At 66.5% G+C, this 22,227-nt stretch overlaps 13 protein-coding genes across 13 annotated transcripts; 5 read left to right on the top strand and 8 right to left on the bottom strand.

Annotated features, from left to right (window-relative positions):
• Positions 1–21: 21 nt before the first annotated feature.
• MICPUN_62818 (predicted protein) lies at positions 22–573 on the bottom strand (the record flags this gene model as incomplete). The annotated part of the gene is made up of 1 exon (XM_002505032.1): positions 22–573. The coding sequence occupies one exon, from the start codon at positions 571–573 to the stop codon at positions 22–24; it is 552 nt and encodes a 183-aa protein (XP_002505078.1).
• Positions 574–890: 317 nt separating this feature from the next.
• On the bottom strand, positions 891–1,726 carry MICPUN_62817 (predicted protein; the record flags this gene model as incomplete). The annotated part of the gene is made up of 2 exons (XM_002505031.1): positions 891–1,106; positions 1,172–1,726. 2 exons carry the CDS (start codon positions 1,724–1,726, stop codon positions 891–893), a joined length of 771 nt encoding a protein of 256 aa, XP_002505077.1.
• Positions 1,727–1,925: 199 nt separating this feature from the next.
• On the bottom strand, positions 1,926–4,136 carry MICPUN_53513 (predicted protein; the record flags this gene model as incomplete). Its single annotated transcript, XM_002505030.1, has 1 exon — positions 1,926–4,136. The coding sequence occupies one exon, from the start codon at positions 4,134–4,136 to the stop codon at positions 1,926–1,928; it is 2,211 nt and encodes a 736-aa protein (XP_002505076.1).
• Positions 4,137–5,534: 1,398 nt separating this feature from the next.
• MICPUN_103279 (predicted protein) lies at positions 5,535–7,301 on the bottom strand (the record flags this gene model as incomplete). The annotated part of the gene is made up of 1 exon (XM_002505029.1): positions 5,535–7,301. The coding sequence occupies one exon, from the start codon at positions 7,299–7,301 to the stop codon at positions 5,535–5,537; it is 1,767 nt and encodes a 588-aa protein (XP_002505075.1).
• A 259-nt stretch (positions 7,302–7,560) lies between these two features.
• Positions 7,561–8,151, top strand: MICPUN_62814 (predicted protein; the record flags this gene model as incomplete). The annotated part of the gene is made up of 1 exon (XM_002505322.1): positions 7,561–8,151. The coding sequence occupies one exon, from the start codon at positions 7,561–7,563 to the stop codon at positions 8,149–8,151; it is 591 nt and encodes a 196-aa protein (XP_002505368.1).
• A 12-nt stretch (positions 8,152–8,163) lies between these two features.
• On the bottom strand, positions 8,164–9,075 carry MICPUN_62813 (predicted protein; the record flags this gene model as incomplete). Its single annotated transcript, XM_002505028.1, has 2 exons — positions 8,164–8,899; positions 9,022–9,075. The coding sequence occupies 2 exons, from the start codon at positions 9,073–9,075 to the stop codon at positions 8,363–8,365; spliced, it is 591 nt and encodes a 196-aa protein (XP_002505074.1). The 3' UTR covers positions 8,164–8,362.
• A 534-nt stretch (positions 9,076–9,609) lies between these two features.
• On the top strand, positions 9,610–10,803 carry MICPUN_86576 (predicted protein; the record flags this gene model as incomplete). The annotated part of the gene is made up of 2 exons (XM_002505321.1): positions 9,610–10,085; positions 10,140–10,803. Coding segments are annotated over 2 exons (1,140 nt in total), but the record flags the coding sequence as incomplete, so codon positions are not given.
• A 1,274-nt stretch (positions 10,804–12,077) lies between these two features.
• MICPUN_103276 (predicted protein) lies at positions 12,078–13,910 on the bottom strand (the record flags this gene model as incomplete). The annotated part of the gene is made up of 1 exon (XM_002505027.1): positions 12,078–13,910. The coding sequence occupies one exon, from the start codon at positions 13,908–13,910 to the stop codon at positions 12,078–12,080; it is 1,833 nt and encodes a 610-aa protein (XP_002505073.1).
• Positions 13,911–14,541: 631 nt separating this feature from the next.
• MICPUN_68726 (predicted protein) lies at positions 14,542–15,378 on the top strand (the record flags this gene model as incomplete). The annotated part of the gene is made up of 1 exon (XM_002505320.1): positions 14,542–15,378. A coding segment is annotated over one exon (837 nt), but the record flags the coding sequence as incomplete, so codon positions are not given.
• Positions 15,379–16,108: 730 nt separating this feature from the next.
• MICPUN_62809 (predicted protein) lies at positions 16,109–17,200 on the top strand (the record flags this gene model as incomplete). Its single annotated transcript, XM_002505319.1, has 1 exon — positions 16,109–17,200. The coding sequence occupies one exon, from the start codon at positions 16,109–16,111 to the stop codon at positions 17,198–17,200; it is 1,092 nt and encodes a 363-aa protein (XP_002505365.1).
• Positions 17,201–17,246: 46 nt separating this feature from the next.
• Positions 17,247–18,194, bottom strand: MICPUN_86156 (mitochondrial carrier family; the record flags this gene model as incomplete). Its single annotated transcript, XM_002505026.1, has 1 exon — positions 17,247–18,194. One exon carries the CDS (start codon positions 18,192–18,194, stop codon positions 17,247–17,249), a length of 948 nt encoding a protein of 315 aa, XP_002505072.1.
• Positions 18,195–18,307: 113 nt separating this feature from the next.
• MICPUN_113333 (hypothetical protein) lies at positions 18,308–20,632 on the bottom strand (the record flags this gene model as incomplete). The annotated part of the gene is made up of 1 exon (XM_002505025.1): positions 18,308–20,632. The coding sequence occupies one exon, from the start codon at positions 20,630–20,632 to the stop codon at positions 18,308–18,310; it is 2,325 nt and encodes a 774-aa protein (XP_002505071.1).
• Positions 20,633–20,767: 135 nt separating this feature from the next.
• On the top strand, positions 20,768–21,786 carry MICPUN_109217 (predicted protein). The gene has a single exon (XM_002505318.1). It carries the CDS (start codon positions 20,804–20,806, stop codon positions 21,728–21,730), a length of 927 nt encoding a protein of 308 aa, XP_002505364.1. The 5' UTR covers positions 20,768–20,803; the 3' UTR covers positions 21,731–21,786.
• Positions 21,787–22,227: the final 441 nt, after the last annotated feature.

Below are 22,227 nucleotides of genomic sequence, written 5' to 3'. Positions count from 1 at the left end.
TTAACGAGGATAGTATGTCCCTCACTCGACGTTCACGGTGATGGTTTTAGCAAATTTCTTCCCGAAAGATCGGTGCTTGGCGTCGGCGAACTGGAGCGTGAGGGTGTGCGTCCCGGGCTCGAGCTTCACCGTGCCCTCCTTCTGCGCCTTACCGAAGTGCAGGTGGGTGGCGTCGAAGGGAATCTCGACTCCCTTGTCGACGTATCCCCCCTCCTGGTCCACGACGATGTGGTGGTGGCCGGTCCCCTCCTGCAGGCCCTCGCTCGCGGGCGCCAGCTCGTATCCGATGACGCCCATCTTCACCTTGAACTCCTGCGCCACGGTCGCGCCGTCCTTCGGCTCGATCCAGTACACGCCGTTCTTGCCGTCCTTCGCGGCCGCGGGGCCGGGGGACATCGCGAGAGTCATCGCCGCGCTCACCGCGCCGCCCAGGAGCGCGCGCCTGGTGCTAATCGCAGGGACGACAGTCTCGGTGCGCCTCTCGGCCACCACCGCCTTGGAGACCTTGGAGGTCTTGGCCGCCTTGGGCCTGAGGGCCGCGAGGGAGGGAGCGAAAGCGGCGAGAGACGCCATTCCGTGCACCCGGGTTTGTGTTCGCTTCGGCTCGGGGGAGCGCGACGGGAGAGTGACTTTGGGCGGCTGAGGTTCGTTCTCAGTCAGTCGAACGTGCTGCTCTGGCGCTGTCGTGCTCGTTTGGATAATGCACAGGGGAGCAGTCAGACCGTGGACGGAAATAGGAAATGAAAAGGGGGAACCCGTGTCGACGTTCACGCAGTTGGGATAAATGTCTAGTTTCTTGTTACAAACGTGCCGGACGACGCAGACGCGCGCAGACGTGCTGGACGACGTCGGCGACGCAAGGAGACGCCGACTGCGCGTTTGAGGACGGCTCACATCCTCGACCTCGTCTTTTTCTTCGCCGCCATCTTGTCCCGCGCGGTGTGCAGGATGCCGTGTATCGACCTCCACTCGGTCCAGTCCAGGTCCTGACACGCGGCTAGGAACCTGGTGATCCTCGGGTGATCCTCCCCGAGCAGCGCATCTAGCGTGGGAGGCATCCCAAAGTCCTCGTCGATCGCCTCGAGGAGCGTGAGGTTGAAGATTTCCTGCGGGTGGACAAAGCGGGGTTAGGAACACGGGCGGGGTCGACGTTGTTAACAAAAAAACACACCTCGCTGACGAGCAGGTCCGCGATGCAGGGCTGGCTCGAACCCATCATGAACGGCGCTTCGTCCGTCAACCACGTCTTCTCGAGTTTTCCCAACGCGCCGCGCAGCACATTCAGCATGGCTCGAGCCATACCCGGGTCGGTTTTCATGCCCATGTTGCGCGCAATCAAGGAGAACCACGTGACGCCCGCCGCCCCCCTCCTCAGCGAGAAGTGCTGCCAGTCGAGCGCGGCGTTGACCCGCGCTCGCGCCCGAAGCTCACGCGGGTACCAGTGATCCGCCACCGCGTGACGGTCTGCGAGATACTTGAGAATCGCCGAGCTCTCCGGCAAGACGAACCCGTCGCGCTCCACCAGGCAGGGAACCTGCTTCAGCGGGTTTGGAAACGAATCCAAGAGTTGCTCTTTCCGACCGAGTATGACCTGACGGCGGGTCAACGGTAGGCGCGCCAGGTGAACGAAAAAGCAACACGCGCGGCTCGGCTGCGACATCATGTCAACGAAAAGTTCGCCGCCGTCCGCGGGGGACGACGCCGCGGGAGAAAACGGGGCGTCCATCGCGTCCGCGTGCCCGCGAGGAGATCTGGTCGGGACCGTCGCTCAAAGCAAGTTAAAGGTACAATGCTCTTTTTCGTAGTTTACAAAAAGTCAATAGACGTGCCGCGTCGCCCGCGTCTCGTCGTCGTCGTTCTCGATCGACGTGGGCACCCTACAAATACAGTCAACGGTATGATAGTACACTCGGCAGCCTTCCTTCTCAAGGGAAGAATCCCTCGGGCTGATGAACCGCGGGCCTCTGCACGACGTTGCTGACGCCGCCGTCGAGGGACGACACGTCCATCTTAAGCGTGCTGCTCAGCCTGCGTCGCTGCTCCTCAATCGCCGCCGCCGCCGCGTGGCTCAGCTTCGAACCCGTGGACGGCGACCCTTCCGGCGAGCCCCCGAGGCGTCGGCGACGAACCTCCACCAGGTCGCCCATTCGGAGCGTGACAGCCGGCTCGGCCCCCGGCGGAACGCTCTCGCGGTTGACGGCGATCGACTCGACGGCGGTGAACTCCGCCGTCCGAACGGCTCCCGGCTCGTCCCCGCACACGGACGCGAAGTCCACGTCGGAGAGCCTCGCACCCTTCGCGAGCTCGACGACGGCCATGTCGCCGTCGACGACGACGACGACGAAGATGGGAGCCGAAACCTCGAGCGGCGACGACGCGGGCCGGCGCTGTTTGGACATGCTCGCGGAATCCGCGCTCACGAGGGAAGACACGGAGCTCTCCGCGCCGCCGCACGCGCCGCACGCGCCGAAGAGGATGGCGTCCTCGTGGTTCGGGCAGTCGTCGCAGTGCGCGGGGAACGGGCACTCGCACGGGACGCACGGCTGGAGAGCCTCGAGCTCGACGGATCCGCCGCCGGCGCCCATCGCGGTGGCGATGCGAACCCCCGCGGCTCTGCACTTGTCATCCACGAGCTGCCCCTGCCACGAGAGCATGAACCTCGCCCACGCCACCTGCACGTCGATCGCCCTGTGGTTGACGACGCTCTCCTTGTACCTCCAGTGCGCCGCCATGCCGGATTCAGCGGCGCGGTGCATCTCGGCGGTGCGAATCTGCACCTCAACCGGCGCTCCATCCGCGGCGACGACGACGGTGTGCAGGCTCTGGTAGCCGTTCACCTTGGCGTTGCGCACGTAGTCCTTGGTCTTGCCCGGGACCGGGGCGAACTTGCCGTGGATAGCCTCGAGGGCGGCGTAGCAGTCGTCCTCCGAGTCGACGATGACGCGAACCGCCCTCAAGTCGTGCACGTCGCCGAGCGCGATCCCCTTGCGGAGCATCTTGCGGTGCACCGAAAAGAGGCTCTTGGCGCGGCCGTAGATGTCGTGAACGTCGGAGATGCCCGCGTCGGCGACGAGCGTGGAGGTGATGTCCTCGACGGCGCGCTGCACCGCCGCCTTTTGCTCGTCCCGCGCGAGCTCGGCGCTCAGCGACGCGTGCGCCTCGGGGTGCAGGTACGCGAAGCACGCATCCTCGAGGCGCGTCTTGAGGCTCCAGATGCCGAGGCGCGACGCGAGGGGGACGTAGATGGAGAGGGTTTCCTGCGCGATTCGCGTGGCGGTGTCCTCGCCGAGCGCGTGGATGGTCTCGAGGCACTGGAGCCTATCCGCGAGCTTGACGATGACGACTCTCACATCCGTCATCGCGACGAGCAGCGCGCGGAGCTTCAGGCGCTCCTCTCGCGCCAGGGACCTGCCGCTGGAGCGCTGGAGCTGGGACACGAGCGAGAGCTTGGACACGCCGGTCACCATGGTCACGATGGAGTCCGGCGTCGTGTTCCTGAGCTCGCGCTCCGTCACCGGCGTGTCGTCGAGGACGTCGTGGAGGAGCGCCGTCGCGACAACCTTGCTGTCCATGCCGAGCTCGGCGACGATGAGAGCCGTGCCAACCTGAGCGGAGAGGACGCTGTCGCCGCTCTTGCGCAGCTGACCGCGGTGCGCGGCGGCAGCCACCCTGAACGCGCTCACCACCGCGGGAGAGGAAAACGCGTCGTGGCGAGCCTGCGCGGCGAGGAGCATCGCCTCCTCGTCGGCGGTGAGCGCCTCCAGCCGGCCGGAGAGCAAGCCGCTCCCGCCGGCGGCGCGGTGGATCGGGGGCTTCTCCGGGGAGAGACCGGCGCGTCCTCGGGCGTGCATCGTCGGTCGCTGCGCGGTGGTCACGACGGGGACGGTGATGGTGGGTTCGACCCCGCCTTTAAAACCGTTCACCGACGAGAGCTCGCCGCGGAGCGCGGAGATGGACCTCGAGAGGCCGCCGGGGGACATGGGAGGCGACGCCGCAGCCAACTCGCTCACGCCGGGCAGGGATCCGGTGTCGAAACCCACGACCGTCTCCTCGGGGAAATCCGCGGAGATGGACCTGCTCCCGAGCGGGGTCATCCTCGTCCTCGTCCCCACGCTGTTCTCCGCGGAGGACGGCATCGCGAACCCGGTGACGGTGGGCGACGGCGAGGGAGCCAGCGCCACGCCGTCGCCGCTCCTGCGTCGGCCGCCCTGCCCTGCCGCCCTGCCGCCGAACGACGAGCCCGGGGTTATCATGCTGTTACCGTTGCCAGTCTCGGACGGTGACGACGACAGCACGCTGAACCCCGCCGTCCTCGCGCCTGGGGACGCCGAGCGAACGTCCATGACGGAGTGCGCGGTGGGGCTCACCGATTGCTTGGCGGTGGGTACGCCGCGGCTCGAACTCACGGCGCTGTGGATGAGCGCCTCGTGCGCGGGGGACGTGCCCAACATCATTTACGTGTCGGAACCCGTCCCCGTTTCGTGGGTGCGGTGGAGGAGAGCCGCCGCTGTCTGCGCCGCGGGGGAGAGTGAATAATCTTTGCGTCAGAACCGCGTCTCGTCTTTTTTTTTTGGGGGCTCTGAAAATATCCCGCGTCCCTTCGCGGGGGGAAGCGACGCGGGCGGCGGGGATGCGACGACACGGGCGCCGGATCGCGCGAAAGAATCGAATCCGACGTACAACCACGAGCACGATCCGGTGAGTACCCCGCCGAGGGGACGATCGCGTCGACGCCGGGGAGCGTTCGTCGCCTCGTCGCCCGTTGCGGAAGAATTGGGCCAACTGGAGAGAAGACCAAACCGCGGCAACACCCCGAACGAGGTTCCCGCGCAAAAGGTCGCCGGGCGCGGAGGACCCGCGGACGCGCACGGAACCGCCGCACGGGCCTTCAAAGACGCGCGCGGAGCCCGTCGATGAGGTCCAGCGTCCGGGGCGCGAGATCCCGGATCGCGCGCTTCGGAAACGCGCGAATACCGACGTCGCGTCCCGCGCCCGTCTCCCCGGTTTTTCCCCTCGCGTGGACCGGAAAATGCGCAGAGGCGTGGGTCGGCGAACGGGCGTTCGAGAGAAGCGCGAGCTCACCTTTGCGATGTAAAGGCTCGTCGACGTTCGCGAGGGTACTCGCGTGTCGTTACAAGGGCGTCTCGAAGTCGGAAGACTGGCGCGCTGCCGTCAACCGCGCGCGTCGAGGCGCCGCTCGGAAGTGTTTGAACCGCGGGCACCCACGTTGATTTTTGGCGCCAATTGCCAGAGTGTCACAGTTTCCAAACGGTCGGACCAATCAGAGTATCCGAAATTGAACGGGAATTTAGACTGGGAAACGACGGTTTCGCGATCTCCGTCGAAAAAAAAGGCGGAGATCCCAGGGTTCAACGAACCAAGATGATTCCACCGCCGGTTCGGGACGGAGCTTCGTCCTGCACCTGCAGCTCGTCACGCACACAGGTGGCAAAAAAATAGCTGTTGTACATCTCCGCCGACCCGCCCGTCGGCGTCGCTACTCACGCTCCCGCGCGCACGGTCCCACGTCGCACTCACGGCCTGTACGTCCCACCCGGGTCAAGCGCAGCCTGGATGTGCCCCCACGTCTGCACCAGGTACGGCCCGATGCTCGGGTCCCTATAGACGCTCCAAAGGAAACCGCTGGGGAACCCGTAGGTGAGCGCCGCTCGACTCGCGCTAGCCTTCGCCGCCTCGCCGTTCACACCACCCCCGATCTCGCCGTCGCCTCGTCGCCAGTTCAGCGCGCCGAGGAGACGATCGAGCGCGTCCCTCCCGGCGGACGCGGTGACGGCGCCCTCCTCGTACGTCGTCGTTCCCGGCGCCGCGGCGAAACCGGGCGCGGGCCAATAACCCCCTTGGACTGCTCCGCTTTCAATCGCCAAGGGAGGGTGCGCGGATTTGGGAGGGTGCGCGGATTTGGGAGGGTGCGCGAGTTTCACGGCACCCCCCGACTTGTCGCCAGCCTGGGCGACGACGTCGTCGTCCGTCTCGGCGGCGGCCTGCAGCGCCGCCAGCGCCGAGGACCACTCGAGCGCCTGCTCATCCGTCAACTCCACAAAGTCGTCCGCCATCGCTATAACTCCTCTGCCGCCGTTCGATTCCGCCGCGCGATCGAGCAGCGCGACCCGGTCCAGGTACCAAGGAGGCGCGGGAGGGCGCGGAGGCGGTGAACGCGGCGGGTCCGGGGGCGTCGGCGGCGTCGGAGGCGTCGGCGGGGGCGACGGAGGAGGAGGGTTCCTCAGCTCGCTCCACCGCTCAACGTACCACGGCGGCGGAGAGGGTCGCGCCGGAGTCGGGTTCGCGACCTTTCGTAAAGGCGCCGGCGGCGACGACGACGGCGGCCCGATCGGCGGCGATGCGGGCACCCTCAGCTCGGGTGCCGGCGGTCCCGGCGGCGCACCTGGCGTGAGGATCGCCCACTGCTCCGTGAACCAGGGCGGCGGCGGCGACGGCGGCGGGCTCGGGCGCGGCGGTGCCGGCGGTGGAGGCGACGGGGGTGGCGGGGGGTGCGGCGACGGCGGCGTCGGCGGTGGAGGACTCGACGGCGGCGGCGACGACGGTGCCGGCGGCGGTGGAGGGACGCGCGGCGTCGGCGGCGGCGGCAGCGGGTCTCCGATGAGCCCGAGTTCCTTCGCCGCGTTCCGTATCGCCGGTCCGAGAAGTTCCACCGCGTCGAGGTCGTGGCACCCCGTCAGCAGCGAACGGGTGAGGAGGGACGCGCACAGCCTGCCGTTCTCGCCCCTTTCGCACTTTAACGACCGTGTCAGCGCCTCAATGTCGTGGCAATCCCTCGGCGCTCCCGGTCTCACGACGGACGGCGGCGGGGGCGGGGGCGGTGACTCACCGGGTCGGTTCGGTGGAGGGGACCGGGCCGGGGGGGGAGGGGGTTTGAACATTTGGGACAGCCCCACCTCGACGCGATCGCGCTGGGACGCGTCGGCGATTGGGGGAGAGTCCAGCGCGTGTCGAGGGGCTCGAGGTGACGGGGTCCGACGCGGCTGGGTTCCCAAACTCGGAGGATCCCACGCGTCGAACGGCGGCCGGAGGCCCTGAACGATGCGGTCGGGCGTCGACGCGCTCGCGGGATTGGCCTCGTCGAGAAGGTCGTCAAGCGGAGGAGGTGGGGGCTGAGCGAGAGCCTTGGACGACGCCCAACCTCGCGGCGGGCCGTCCAGATCCGCCCCGTCAACCTCGGCCGCTAGACCCGCAGTCAACAGCACCAGCGCGATTACGCACGTCAAAGGGGCGCGCGGGGTCGACGGGAACGCCCATGACCGCGCCGGACGCCGGCGATGCATGCTGATACGATGTTTCGTCGGCCCTGCGCGCTCGTGTCGCGGTCCCCAGGGCGCATGATAGATTGCGAAGTCGTCGTCGAGCGTCCCGATATTTTTGTGGTTTCAGCCGAGTCACTTCGCAGCTCCGAGGACAAACGAAGGCGGCGCCGGTTCGGACCTCGCGCGGCTTCCGCGGCTGGTGAGGCTAGAGCAAATCGACACTACCCGCTCGAAACGCCCGTCTTCGTCCCACGCGGTCGCACTTTTCGCCCAGCCAAGGATGCTCAGGACGACCGCCCACCCGACCCTCGACCGTCGAAGCTCACGCCAGCACCTCGACCGCGTGCCCGTGCTGCCCGTGCACGGAACGGTGGCGTCATGGGGGCCGTTCGCGCGGCAAGACACGGATGGCGTCCCATCCAGGGCCGTCGTGTACGCGTCCGGCGTCGTCCTCTCCCTTTTTCTCGTCGCGTGCGGCGTGATGGTCACCGCCTCCTCCCCTTACGAGTGGGGACCTCCGCAGACGCCCGCGCTCAACCTCGGCGGCGGCACGACCCACGGCAGGCACCTCACGCAGTGGCTCGCGCCCGTCTGGTACAGTCTTCCCGCCCTGTTCGACGCCATATACAACCTCGGCGAGGCGTTGACGAGGTTGGGAATAACCCCCGAGGATTACCGAGCCGCGGCTGAGATCAACGCGCGGCGCGAGCAACTAGCGGAGGATGAGGAAGAATACGACGAGGAAGAATACGGGTTTAGCGACGCGTCGGTGGAACCCGTCGAGGACGACCCGACGGACGTGTTCGACGCGTGGGGATACGAGACGTACGACGGAAGGTTCGGAGATACGCCGTTCTACCGCAGCCGCTGACGGCGCGCGAACCGTTCAAAGGACTCGACTGTAATGATATCGACATTTGCCTCTGTTGTTTCATCGCCGCCGAAACGACGCGCGTCGTCTCCGCACGTGGCGACACGGAGCTCTGCTCCTCCCCCCCCTCTAACAAGCGATCCGTCCCATCGCCATCCAAAAAATGGTCAACTCTAAATCTCCCGCTGCGCGCTACATCGTCTGCAAACAATTACGCCTTCTGGACCTCGAGGTTGAACTTGCCGGTCACCTCGGGGTGGAGCTTGACGGTGACCTCGTAGGTGCCCACTTCGCTGATATCCGGCACGGTCATGGCCTTCTTGTCGAGCTCCTTGCTGGTCTGCTGCTTCACCGCGTCGACGACGTCCTGCGTGGTGACGCTGCCGAAGATCTTGCCGTCCTCACCCACAGTCTTCTTCACCACGAACTTGCCGATGGTCTGGAGCGCGGTGGCGATGGCCTTGGCGCCAGCCTGCTCGGCCTGCTTGGCGGCAACCTGGGCGGCGGCGTCGGCGGCGACCTGGGCGAGGATGTCGCCGGTGGCCTTCTTCGCGATGCCGAAGGGCTCGAGGTTGTTGCGGAAGTAACCCATGGACACGTTGACGACGTCGCCGGCGCTGCCGTAGTTGGGCACGTCCTTGATGAGGACGACGGAGGTCTTCTTGGCAACCTTCTTGTTGGCCTGCACGTTGAGGCGGGCGACGCGGCCGGCGGGGCGGGCGGCGACAGCCTTGGTGGTGCGGACGCCCTGTATCGTGGAAGCGGGGGAGGCTCGGTCAGCTCAATTGACGGACGAAAGATGCTGCGGTCCAAAACCCTCAAACCCTGAAGGCGGGCTCAGGCGGCGCTGGGATCGCGGGGTTCGCGCACCTGGGGGGCGGCCTTGAGACCGGTGAAGGTGGTGAATGCGGTGACGGTAGACATGTCTACTGTTAGGATTCGGGCGTCGGCGAGAACGTCGTCGGCGTCGTTGTCAATGGCGCGGTCCAGGCCGCCGGTCGCGTGGGCTTATCCAGTGACGTGTTTCAGGGGTCCCATAACCTAAAAAGTGGATTTCGCGGCTCGCAGCGCGGAAAATGATGAGCGTCACGAAATGCAGAGGGGGAAAGTCAACGCGGTCGCCGGCACAAGCGCCGAGGCAGCGACGCCATCCCGGAGAGCCGAGAGCGACCGAACGAGTCGAGGTGCATCGTGAAGCTCTCCTCTCGGTCGGCACATCCGCGGCGCGCGAGGTAGAGGTGTTCGCGCGCGGCATTGGAGGGGGGAATCTGCGGGTTCCGGAGAGAGCGTTTGTGACTCTCGGAAAACAGTTCGCGCGACGACATGGCGCCGAGGTCCGCGAGCTCGCGCTCCAGCTCGGGGCGCCCGTCGACGAGCTCGTCGGAGACGTCCAACTCGGATAATGAGCGGCTCAACCACCAGCACTCGCCGGGTCACCCCTCCTACAGCCCCAGCGATATGCTCCGCGCCGCGTCCAAGAAGGCGAGGAAACGGGGCGGGACGAGCACCGTCGCCATCAACCTGAGCAGCTGTAAGTACCCCCTGCTGAGGACCGTGAAGTCCAAACTGGGATGGAAGGAGGTGTACGATGATGATCCGGACGCGTGGAACCTGTATTGGACAGACACGTCCATCACCGCCGACCGCCTCATGCGGTTGAAGCCCGGTCAGAAGATCAACCACTTTGTCGGCATGCTGGAAATATGCCGCAAGAGGAGCCTCGCGAGGAACCTGGCGCGGCTCGAGGTTGTGTACCCGCACGAGTTCGACTTCTCTCCGAAGACGTACAACCTCCCCGCGCAGCTCGAAGAGTTCTTGGAGGAGTTCAGGACCGTCGACGACGCCAAGAAGTCCAGGCGAAAGACGTTCATCCTCAAGCCCGACGCCGGATGCCAGGGGAGGGGAATCTCTCTGGTGCAGGACGAGCGACAGGCGTGCAAGGCGCTCGATTCCCTGGGAGGAGGCGGGGAGAACGTCGGCAGGACCAGGGCACCGGTCGTGGCGCAGCGGTACCTGGACCGTCCGTTGCTCATCGACGGATACAAGTTCGATCTTCGCGTGTACGCCCTCGTGCTGTGCGCCGATCCTCTGCGGATATTCCTGTTTGACGACGGCTTGGCGCGGTTCTGCACGGAGAAGTACGAGGCGCCCAAGTCCTCGAACCTCAAGACCGCGTACATGCACCTGACGAACTACGCGGTGAACAAGAAGAACGAAAACTTCGTCTTCAACGAGGATGGCGACAGCGACGCGGCGGGATCCAAGTGGACGATTCACGGCCTCCGCCAGTGGATGGAGGACTCCGATCTGGACTTTAACAAGATGTGGGCCGAGGTCAAGGACCTGATCGTCAAGACCGTCATCAGCGCGCAGCCAGCGCTGGCGTATAACTACAAGCAGGCTCTGCCCCCCGAGACTAACGACGGGTACTCGTGCTTCGAGATTCTGGGTCTCGACGTGATGATGGACCAGGACCTGAAGCCTTGGCTCATCGAGGTGAATCATTCGCCGTCGTTCACCACGGACACCCCACTGGACCTCGCCGTCAAGGAGGACCTCATCAGCGACACGATCGACCTCGTGGGTATCGACGCCAAGGCTCTGGCGAAGATGGAGGAGAAGGCAAAGGCGGATGCCATGTCCCGTCTATTCGCGGGCAAGTGGACGGGGAGCAGGACCGGAAGCGCGTCGAGCGAGGATGGCAAAACCCGCGAGGAGCGCTTACAGACGAGGCGCGAGAGGCTATTACGCGAACGCGAAAAGTGGGAGGAGGAACACAGCGGCTCGTACGAGATCGCGTGTCCTTCGACGGATCCCGAGCGTCAGGCTACGTACGAGCAGCTCCTGCAGACGTGCAAGGAACTGTGGGAGACCAAGGGCCAGCCGCACAACCTCAACCAGGTGATGGAACGAGCCAAGAAACAGGCGCTGAGGAAAGCGACGGAGACGGAGGTGCGCTTGCTGTTCAAAAAGACGGGTCGGAGGCAACCCACAGGCGACGGGTGGAAGAAAGTGATCGACATGGCGTTGGAGAATAAGAACAGGACCGGTCGCGTTGGGGACGTCGCGGCTCTCGCCTCCGTTGCGAGGACCGCGTCGGGCGGAGACAAGGGCGGATGGTGGAGTGGATTTTCGTACGACAAGACCCTCCTGGACCGCATGATTGACGCGGATCTGGTGCAAAACGCGCACGGTCTGACCGCGACGAGCAGACGAAGTTCCGCATCCTCCAACGAGGGCAACGGCGAAGACGATCGAAAGTCAAAGACAACTTCCAAGATTCAAACCACCACGTACGAGCGACTGATGGGTAAAAAGACCATGGACGCGCTCGCCGCGGCGAAGGAGGCCAAAACACAACCCGTGTCTCCCTCGGTGACTCCGCAGCAGGCCGCCGCGGCGGCAGCGGCTGCCGCAGCCAAGGCTGCCGCCGCCGCCGCCGCAAAGGCCAAGCTCGGACGGCGGGGCGTCACCGGGACAATCGCCAAGGGTAGAACGCCGACGGTGGCGGACGTGGAGAAGCTGATGCTCAAGATGGACGTCGCGGGCGAGCAGGCCAAGCCCGCGGCGAGGACCGGGTTCGGTGCCGGTCCCGCGCTGCGCACTAACAGATCGTTGGCGAAGGAACAGGAGTCGCAAAAGGCGAGGGATAAGGCTCCGTCCTCCAGGCGCCCGCCGGTGCCGGTCAAGGTCGAGAAGGTTGCCGTCGGCACCAAGAGTTTCGCGATGGCGTCCAGCGTGGACGTCACTCGAGTTGAAGCGTCCACGGGCAAGCAGAAGAGGACGAGCGTCAGCGCGGGGAAACCCGCCGCGGCGGATGGGCTCGGACTCGGCATCACGGGAGCCAGACCCGTGTCGGTGCCCGGCGGAAGGTTTCGTGTATGATTAAGCGTTGCATGTATTACGAATGAAAAGAGCGAGCTACGTCACGTCCGTCGACCGTCACGCTTTTTGTACTGAGGCTGGCACGCCATCGCGGCGAGCTCCACCCTCCTCGCAGCCCTGTAGAACGCCCTCGCGCCGTCCCCGTGAGGGTGCGCCTCGCAACGCTGCAACGCGTGAGCGGCAATCAGGCTGATGAGCTCTGCCGACTCGACGCCGCCACGGGATTCGTCCTCGTCGAGTTTGAGCGTCTCGACACCCGCCGCCCTCATCGCCGCCAGGTTACTCGAGCACCGTTGCGTCGCTTCCATGCGGGCAGCCGATAACTGCCGAACCTGAGCCGACTTTCCGCCGTGAAGCAACGACTCGACGGATCTCGCCACTGACCCGGAGAGCGCGTGGACGTCTGCGGACGCATCGCGACCGGACGTCCCCATTTCGTTTCTGACTTCCCTCTCAACCTCGGCGCGTAACTCCTCCTTGAGCTGCTTCCTCATCGCTTCGCGCATGGCGTCGTTGGAGACGTCCGCGCGTATCGCGTTTGGAGAAGCCGCGACCATCGCGGCGGCGGCGATGGCATCCGCGGCGGCAGCCTGCGCGGCGACGAGCTGCCGTCTCGCCTCGTCCTCTCCGGCTCGTGCCCGTTCCGTTTCCCTCCTCGACTCGTTCAGCTTCTCCCTCAGCACCTCAAAGTCCTTCGCCGCGTCGGCGATGTGAGCCTCCACGCTCGACAGCTGCGACTCGAGCCCGCTCGCCTTGGCCCGCAGCCTGTTCGCCTCGCGCCTGTAGCCGTTGCACCTCTCGGCCAGCACACCCGCGCGAGCCGACCACCTCCACCTGAGCCTCGAACTCTCCGACCCCGACTCCGCGAGCGCCTCCATCAGGTCCTCAATCTCGGCGGTGAGCGCGTTCACCTCGGCGTCGCACGCGTCCGCCTGTTCCCTGAGGAGCGTCGTGAGCTGGTCCTTCTCTCGCTTCGCGACGGATCGCACCGCGGACACGGACGACGCCTCCCTCCATCGACCGAGCGCGTGCGCCAGCGTGACTGCGGCGCCGGCGGGAAACGGCTGTGAAACGGCTGAGCTCTCCGGCGGTGATGACTCACCGGGCGGTGACTCACCGGGCTGTTTCGTCGCCCACGTCGCCGGTTTGGGTCGATCGTCCTCGGCGAACCCGGGCGTCCGCGTCGCCGCGTGCGCCTTGTACCGCCCGTACACCCGATCGAGCTCGTTATCAACATCGCCGTGGGCGCCGTCGACGATGCCGGGAGACGCGTAGGCCGGGGACAGGACTTGGGACAGGTCGCGGAGGCCGTTCGCGGTGGACAGCGCCCTCTCGGCCAGTTCCAACGCCGGGGATCGGTCGGGTTTCTCGTCGTCGGGCGGTGACGCGTGGAAGCTCCCGCTCCCCCAACCGCGGTGGAGCTTCGCCGCGGTGTCATCCGGGGTGGTGCTGACGTTGGAAACGTCCCCGAGCGGGCTCCTTCGATGCGACGTGCGCGTCCCTGAAGGTTTCGGGTCGGGGGGAAAGAGCTCAGATTTAGACGTCTCGGAAATACCGGAGCCGGTGCCGAGAGGGGGACGGGGCGTCGGGGGAGGTTGGGACGTGACCGCGCGGGAGGATGCCGATGCGACGGTATATCTGGTCGAACCTGAGGATTTAACGCTCTTTGCGCCGTTCTCGCGCGTCTCTTGGGACCCTGACGGGTCTCCACCGGCGCTTGTCAACGCATCAGGGGCACCGGCGGAGGCGCGACGAAACGCATCTTTGCCCTGTGGCGTCGGGGTTCCGAGCGAAACCGCGGGCTTCATGCAGCAAACGATCCCGCCGCTCTTCGCCTTTGCGCGTGAAGGTACCGCGACGCTTCCCCTGCCCATGCTTCTCTCTCGCCGTGCGGGTCCCTAAGGCGCGCGGGGTTCTGCGCGGGCGGCCGACAAAACTGATTTCTCTCTCGGGAAGTTCGTTTTCTCGCGCGGGTTCGTGACGAGCACGAAAAGCTCACCGACGGTGGACAGAGCGCCACACAGCCTCTCGTGCGACGCGCTCCGACGATGACCGCTGTCGCCAACTTTCTCGATGAGGTGGTGCTCACCGGGAGCAGCGCGGAGGGTCCCGTGCAGGCGTGGGACGTGCGCACGGGCATGCAGCTCAAGGCGTACAAGTGCGTCGCGCCTCTCCCGTTTTTCCCCGCGCCGAGCCGCCGACGAACCACGACGATGGGCGCACGGCGAGGCGGCGCCGGCCCCGACGGGTAACGGACCCGACTGACCTCCTACTCCATCCTCTCCACGCATCAGGACGACGGCGTGCGGCCGCGGCGGGCTGTGCAAGCTCGGCGAAGACTACCTCGGTGAGCGCTCGGCGCGATCCCGCGACCCGTCCGCCGCGGCGGCGGCTCGCGGAGCGGCGGCAGATTCCGTCGCCCTTCTCCGCGTCTTCACCCCGCTCCGTCCCTTCCCCGACTGACCCGCCCGTTTTCTTCCCCCCTTCCCACCCGACGCAGTGAGCGCGCAGGTGTCGAAGAACGCGCTCGACGTGTGGGGGCTGGACAAGGAGTCCGCGCTGCACAAGTTCTTCGTGGGCGAGCCCATGGGGGTGGTGGCGTCGTCACCCGACGGAGCCTTTTTCGCCGGCGGATCCCTCACCGGAGCCGCGTACGTGTGGGAGTGCGCCACGGGCAAGCTCCTGCGCACGTGGCCCGCGCACTTCAAGGCGGTATCCGCGATGGCGTTCACCCCCGACGGGTCGGTGCTCGTCACCGGGGGGGACGACACGGTGGTATCGGCGTGGACCCTCGCGACCCTGCTCGACCCGGCCCAAAACTCGCACCCTTCGCCGACGCCGGCGCACTCGTGGGCGGAACACTCACTCCCGGTCACCGCCATCACCGTCGGTCAGTGCGACGGGGGCGGCGCCGGGCTCGTCGTCTCGGGATCCGCGGACAGGACGTGCAAGATTTGGACCCTGGGCGGGGGACACCTGCTGCGGACGATCTCGCTCCCGGCGGCGATCGGCGCCGTCGCGATCGACGCGTGCGAGGCGACGCTCTACGCCGGCGCCGTCGACGGACGCGTGTTCGAGGTGCCGCTCAACGCGTCCGCGGCGATCGGCGAGGCCGCGGCGACGGGTTCGACGGGTGTTGGGCGGAGCGACGGACGGTCGGGCGCGGCGGCGACGTTGGAGGGACACACCCGCTCAATATCCGCGCTCGCGTGCACCGCCGACGGCGAACGCGTGGTGAGCGCGTCGGACGACGGGACGTGTCGGGTGTGGGACGTCGCGTCGCGGCAGACCACGCACGTGCTGAGGCACCCGCGGGGGTTGGCCTTCTCCGCGCTGGCGCTGGCTCCGCGGCGAAGGATCGCCGGGGAGGACGGAGTCGGGGAGAAGAGGAAGCTCGCGCCGTTGGCTCCGTTTAGCAGGTTCGCGACGGGCGGAGGAGGCGGAGGAGGGGTCGGGTCGGCGGGTAAGGGTACAATTCGGTCGTGGGAGGGTGCACCGACGGTGATGCGCGGCGGGTGCGTCGGCGCGGTCCTGAGAGGTGTCGACGAGGTGACGACGTTTGATCGGGATGGCGGCGAAGGGTCGAAGCGCGCGAAGGGTTTCGAGAAGGGCGGCGGCGTCGGCGACGTCGGCGGCGGCGGTGGCGTCGGCGGCCGGGGGGGATCGACCGCGGCGAGGGGCGATGACGTCGAGGAGCTCAAGGCGCGGCTCGCCGCGGCTGAGGCTGAGGCCAAGGCGGCGAAGGAGGAGACGGCGGCGTGGAAGGTGAAGCACGGGGAGCTCAGGGCGTTCGTCGCGGCTGAGCTCGTGAACGAAGCCGCGAGCAAGTGATGAGAGACCATATCATAGTTCTCGTCGTCATGGTCGTAGATGAATCGGATTGTCTTCCGAGTCTCTTTCGCGGGTACCCCCGGCGGATGGCATCGATGTTAGGCTTGGCGCGAGCTCCTATTTCCAACTGGCAGCAGAGTAGCCTACCGTAGTAAATTGGCTTCCTTAGTTAGTCCGCAGCAAGTGGACCACAAGCGTACGCACCGTGCACCGCTCGGTGCTCCTCCGCGACCCCGACGGGATGAGCGACGGGGAAGCGGAGAACGGCGAGGCCGCGAACGCGCGCGACCTCTTCGCGTGGCTCTCGCGCGAGGTGCACGAGCTGGTGTCCCACGTCCCTCGCGTCCACTCGCCGTCACCCATCGGCTTCCTCCGAGACCACGTCTCGTCGAATCGGCCCGCGGTCATCACCGGCGCCTTTGATGACTGGCCCGCGATGGAACGATGGAACCTCGACTACCTCGCCGACGCGATGGGCGACGCTAAGGTCTCCGTGAACGTGACGCCTGACGGACGCGGAGACGCCCTCCTCTCCACGGACGGCTGGACCGTGTCGGGCCTCGGGGACGACGAGATGAAGCCCGGCGAGGTGTTTGTTCAACCCGAGGAGAGGGAGATGACGTTACGGGAGTTCGCGACGATGCTGGCGACGCCGACGGAGGATCCAGATGCGAACGCGCACGCGTCCCGCCGACCCGCGGTGCCGTACGTGTCGAGGCAGTGCGGCAGCCTGCTCGAGGAGTTCCCGTCGTTGGTGGACGATTGCGCCGACGAGATTCCATTCGCGTCGCAGGCGCTGGGTAAACGCCCGGACGCGGTGAACCTGTGGATCGGCGACGAACGATCGCACACGACGTTCCACAGGGACCACTACGAGAACGTGTACTGTGTGGTGCGCGGGGTGAAGGTATTCCACCTGCTGCCGCCGTGCGACGGGAGGGTGCTCGGGTACGTGGACGCGCCGGCGGCGAGGTTCGAGCAAAAACTGGTAGCCGGCGAAAACCGTTTCGCGCTCGCGCTCGAGCGACCGAGACGAACGGTGGCGTGGGCGTCGGCCACCCCGGCGTCGCTCCACGCGCGTGCCCGACAAACGAACCCGAGGGACGCCGTGGTTCCGATCGTGGTCGAGGTCAAGGCTGGCGAGGCTCTGTACTTACCCGCGATGTGGTACCATCACGTCGAGCAGCGAAGAGACGAGTCGGGCCAACCCGCCGTCGCCGTCAACTACTGGTACGACATGTCATTCGACGACCGTTACGCGTACGCGCGATTCGCGCAGGAGGCACACGCGCGGTTCGGCGGCGAGAACCCCTCCGAGTGCGATGGGCTATAAGGAGCTAAACATAGTTACTAATAAGACGAGTAGAGCTAGTACCTAGCTAGAAATAGTCGAGGCCGAGCGCCTTCCTGAACTGTTCCACGATTGGCATCTGAATCACCATCACCGGGCCCTGCCGCGCCATCGCCGGCCAGTACCCGCGGTACAGACCGATCGGCCCCGACCGCGCGAGGAGCGCGCCGAGCGTCGCGAGCGTCCCGCCGCCGTTACCTTTACCTCCGCCGTTACCGCCGTTTGCCATCACGAGCGTCTTGAGCGTGTCCACCGGCTGCGTCACCGTCTGCGCCACGACGCCGCTCACGAAACTCGCCGTGAAGTGCAGCGCGGGTCCCTCGCTCATCACGCCGTGGTCCTTCATCCATCGCTTCGTCGTGTCGTACGTCGCCAGTTGCGAGCCCGACAGCAGCGCCGCCCTCGCCACGCACACGTCTATCCCCCGCCACAGTCCCAGCGCGCCCTCCTCCGCGGCGATGGCGCGAAAGGCTCCGAGCGTGCTCGGGTACGGATTGGCGCCCTGCATGCGTATGCGGACCACGTCGATGGGGTTGAATATCGCGCTGCCCACCGCTCCGGTCGTCGCTCCGGCGGCTATGCGGCAGGACACCGAGTCGGCGTCCCCGAAGGTGCCGGAGTCGACGATGGCGTTCCTGACGGTCGGATAGAGGCCGATGCGGAAGCCGGTGTAGGAAAACGCGCGATACATCGTCGCCTCCAGACCGGGAAGCCAGAGCCCTCTCGCGACGCCCTTCTCCGCGATCGCCGCGCGCGCCAGCGCCATGCTCGTCGCGGAAGGGGCACCGCCGCCGGCCGACGACGCGGACATCGCAATCTGCTTCCGAACCTTGAGAACCTCGAGCGGGTTGAAGATGGTGTCCGCGATGGTGCACCCGCAGCTCGCGGCGAGCCACTCGCGCTGCCACGGGCTACCGAGCGCGTAGACACTCGCGGGAGGCGCGGACGCCGCGGCGGTGGTGGACGGCGACGACATCGCGCTCCCCCAGTCAATGGCTCATCTTATCCACTATCACGCGCTTTTCGGCAGTTCGGGTGAAGCGAGGCACTTTTTTGGTAGCTGCTACGATGCTAGTCCTTTACGCGGTGTTACCAAAGTTCTCCCCTGAGCACCAGCTTGTTCGTGTCAACCACCGGCCTGCCCGCGTGCGGACACTCGTGCGGGAACACCAGCAACCGCCCCCTGAGCGGCTTCACCTCCGCGAGCGACTGAGCGCCCACCGCGCCTTCGACGCCCGCCGCCGACTTGACCTCGCGGAGCAGCGCCGTCTCGCCGCCGGCGTCGCACGTTCGCAGGTACAGCAAGAACGTGTGCGTCGTGGCCAGCGCCGGTTTCGAACCCGCGACCTCGGCACCCTCGCCGCTCCACGTCGAGTCGACGGGGTCCAGCGCCTTGCTCAGGTCCACGTGCGGCGCCATGACGCCCCCCGGGTTGGGATAGTGCAAGATTCGAAACTGCGGATGCACGCCCCGCGCTGGCATGCCGGAAGCCCTCGCGGCTTTCAACACCGCCGCGCGCGCCCAGCCCCGGACGTCGCAGAAGTGCGCGCGCGTCGCGCACGTGTCCGACCTCTTACGTTCCATCGACCGCGCGTCGGTCGCCTCGGCGATGGCCTTCGCCCTGGCCGCCTCCGCGGACGCGGCGTCGGCGGCGGAACAATCGTCGGTTGGCGATCGGATTCGCTCGACGACCTCGTCGCTCTCCTCGCTCAGCGCCGCGTCGACCGCCGCGGCAGCCTCCCGCGTCGACGCCTCCCACGTGCGCTCGAGCCTCGTCAACACGTGCTCCGGGACGGCGCCGTCGACGATGAACGAGTGGTTGGCGCCCGGGTGATCCATCGCCGGGTCCACGAGCGTCTTAACCGGAAAAACGGCTCGCGACTCCGACTTGTCCGCCTCGTCGGAATCCCAATCGACGGTGAGACTCGCGATGGACGTCCCCGCGTCGTCCTCGGCGACCCGAAGCGTCGCCGTGAGTCGAACGTGCCCCGCGGCGGACGCAGCCACCGACGCGGTCACCCCGCCGCCGCCCCTCGCGGTCCTCGCGGGATCCGCCCCGGATCTAAGCAACGCGTCTGCGGCGATCGCCTTGCCCCTCCACCCGGCCCACATCAGCGGCGTGAGACCGTACTCGTCGGAGCAGTTCACGTCGCACCCGGCGGCGACGATGGCGCGGATCCGTCGCGCGTCCCCTTGCTGAGCCGCGGCGATGAGAGCCTCGGTGCGCTTCGGCCGAGAGGTGCCAAGCCGCAGCCGCGCGCACGCCCTGGGACCCAAACCGACAAACCTCTTGGACGACTTTCCGTTTTTCGGATCCCCGCCGCCTCTCAGCCGCTTCACCACCGGGGAGAGCTCGAGCCAACGCCTTTTGGACTCCGCCGCGATCGTCCCCGGCGCCGCCGCGTACAACCGCGTCAAGTCGTCGTCGTCGTCGTCGCGCTCGTCGAATACTTCGAGCTCGGCGCACCCGGGACACGTCCACTCCGCATCCGCCGGTATACCCTCCCCCCGGTGAGTCACCGCCCGGTCCCCGTCCTCGTCTTTCGCCGAACCGTCGCCGGAAGATGAACCGTCGCCGCGTCGCCCGTACCTGTCGAGCAGGTGACGCCACGCGCACGGCTCGCACGCCACGTGGCCGCACGCGCCGAACGTCATCGGTCGACTCGGCTCGTCTATCCCGCACGCCGAGCATCGACTTTGTTCCTTCGACGTTTCCTCCCCCTTGACGCGCTCGGCGGCGGCGGGGCAATCCCTGAACCAGTGCCCGGTGCCGCCGCATCCGTTGCACACGTCCGACGCGTTGGGTTCGGTGCGGGACTCGCGCAGGGGCGCGTTCGCGTTCTTCGGTCGTTCGCAGTCCTTAGCCCAGTGTCCCGTCTGGCCGCACCGGTTGCACACATCCGCGGGGTCTGGTTCGCGATCGTTGCGACAGACAGCCTGCGACGCCGCCACCGCGCGCAGGCGCATGTGCGCGGCGACCACGACGAGCCACGTGGCGTGTGGGGTGCGCAGACCGGCGAGGAACGTCCTCGCCCTGCGCGACAGCGTCTCTTCCTCGTCGTGGTCCCCGATCTCGTCGCCGCCGAGTCGCGTAAACGGCGCGGCCCCGGCGCGAAGGAGCTGGACAAGGATGGCATCCCTCCTTCGCAGCGCCGCGAGGTGGACCATCGGTATGAGCTCGCCCTTTGGCCAGCGGATGATCCGTTCAAACCACGCGGGGGGCTCGACGCCGTCGTCGAGTCGCATGGCGCTGAGCTTGACGAGCCCGAACTTGGGCACCGCGTTGCGGCTGATCCCCTCCAGCAGGTCCTGAATCTCGTCGTCTGTCGGCTGTCGGCGGTCGACGTCCAAACCGTTACGTATGCGCACATGCGCGTGACGTCGCGCTTTCTGGCGCAAATTCTCACGGCCCATGGTTGGACGCCCTCCCGGCGCGGCGCTCTTCTGCGAGAGCCGGAGAAAAAGTCCCGAAAGTTCTGCGTCTGTTGATCCTCGACTTGAAGATGCGAACGATGACAACCTGGCGTCGCGCACAACTCGACGGCGGAGCGGGCACGCGTCGCTCGCTGATCGACCTCGCACGGGATGGCCACGATGGTCGGGGTATTCGTGTCATCGATGCACGTCGGGGCGGTTCGCGCCATCGCTCGTCGCGTGCCGGGAGCGCCTCGAGAAGGGGCGCGGGTGTTCGTCCTATCCACAGCCAAACGCCCAACTGGCGCGGCGCGGCTGATGACGGGTCGGAGGAGTGGGAACACGGGGGGAACGCGGGTGCGCGCGTCCAAGGATGACGAAACCGCGGTGAAGGATGTCGAAAAGAGGCGACGCGCGCATCCCTTTGACGACGAAACCGCTCCGTCCACGGCGTCCACACCCGCCGATCGCGACGTGGCCGACGACGAGCCCGTCAACCTCGTGGAGGAGTTCAAGCGAGGGATGGACTTTGGTAACTCGATGAAGGAGAGGTTCACCACCGCGCGCATCGACGACCGGGGCCTGCCCATCGCCGACGCGCTCGTGTGCGTCACAGCGTCGGTGTTCGTGGCGACGATGGTGCTGGCGCTGGGCATCCCGCGGCCGTCGTGGCTGGTGCCGGCGCCGTGGGTGCCCAGGTGGAGGTCGCTGCCGTTCCTGGTGCCGGCGGTTTCGCACGGAACCAAGCTGGCGGCGTGCTGGATCCCGGGCGCGCTCGCGGCGAGGGCGTACGAGTCCGAGGCGTACGACGGGTCCGTGGAGGAGGCCGTGAGCCGGACGGTCAAAGGAGGTTGTTTCGCGATCGGCATCCTCATCCTGATCACGCAGTTTTCGATCACCGCGCAGTTTGCGGCGAAGGGGATGCCGCCGCCGCAGCTCGGGGACAGCTACGAGACGGACCTCATCTTGAACGGCGCGGCGAGTGAGCTGATCGCGGACTCGTTCTTTGAGGCGGTGGCGCTGATCGGGTGGAGGATCGTCAGGTGCAAGACGGACATTCCGCCGGATGATCCGAGCAACACGCGGTGGTACGACTGAGTTTGCGTCTGCGTAGAATGCGATTTTTTTTTGTCAACGGGAGCGAAGCGATCGTTATTACAAGAGTGATGTTCGATGTATCGCGCGCAGATGTGCGTCATGTTGCATCGATCTCCCAGGTACAGAGCACACCGGCACAGTACCTGGGAGATCCATGCATGGGTGCACGGAGAAGACTGTACATGACGCACATCGAGGATTGTAATACGATACATCGAACATCGCTCCCCGGTTGTTTAGGGAGGTCTGACCAATCCGGCCCGTAGCTATCGTTACAAAGAGCGAAGTTCGATGTGTTACGCGCAGATGTGCGTCATGTTGCATCGATCTCCCGGGTACAGAGCAAACCAGCACAGTACCTGGGAGATCCATGGATAGCTTCCCCATTTCCACGACGCGCATCCATCTGTACTTCACATCGAACATCGCTCCCCGGTTGTCTAGGGAGGTCCGTGCCAATCCGGCCCGTAGTCAATCTCGATGACCTCCGTCTCGGC

This window comes from Micromonas commoda, chromosome 11 (genome assembly GCF_000090985.2).
Source record: "Micromonas commoda chromosome 11, complete sequence".
Classification (NCBI taxonomy): domain Eukaryota; kingdom Viridiplantae; phylum Chlorophyta; class Mamiellophyceae; order Mamiellales; family Mamiellaceae; genus Micromonas; species Micromonas commoda.
This window is presented reverse-complemented; position numbering and strand designations above follow the sequence as displayed.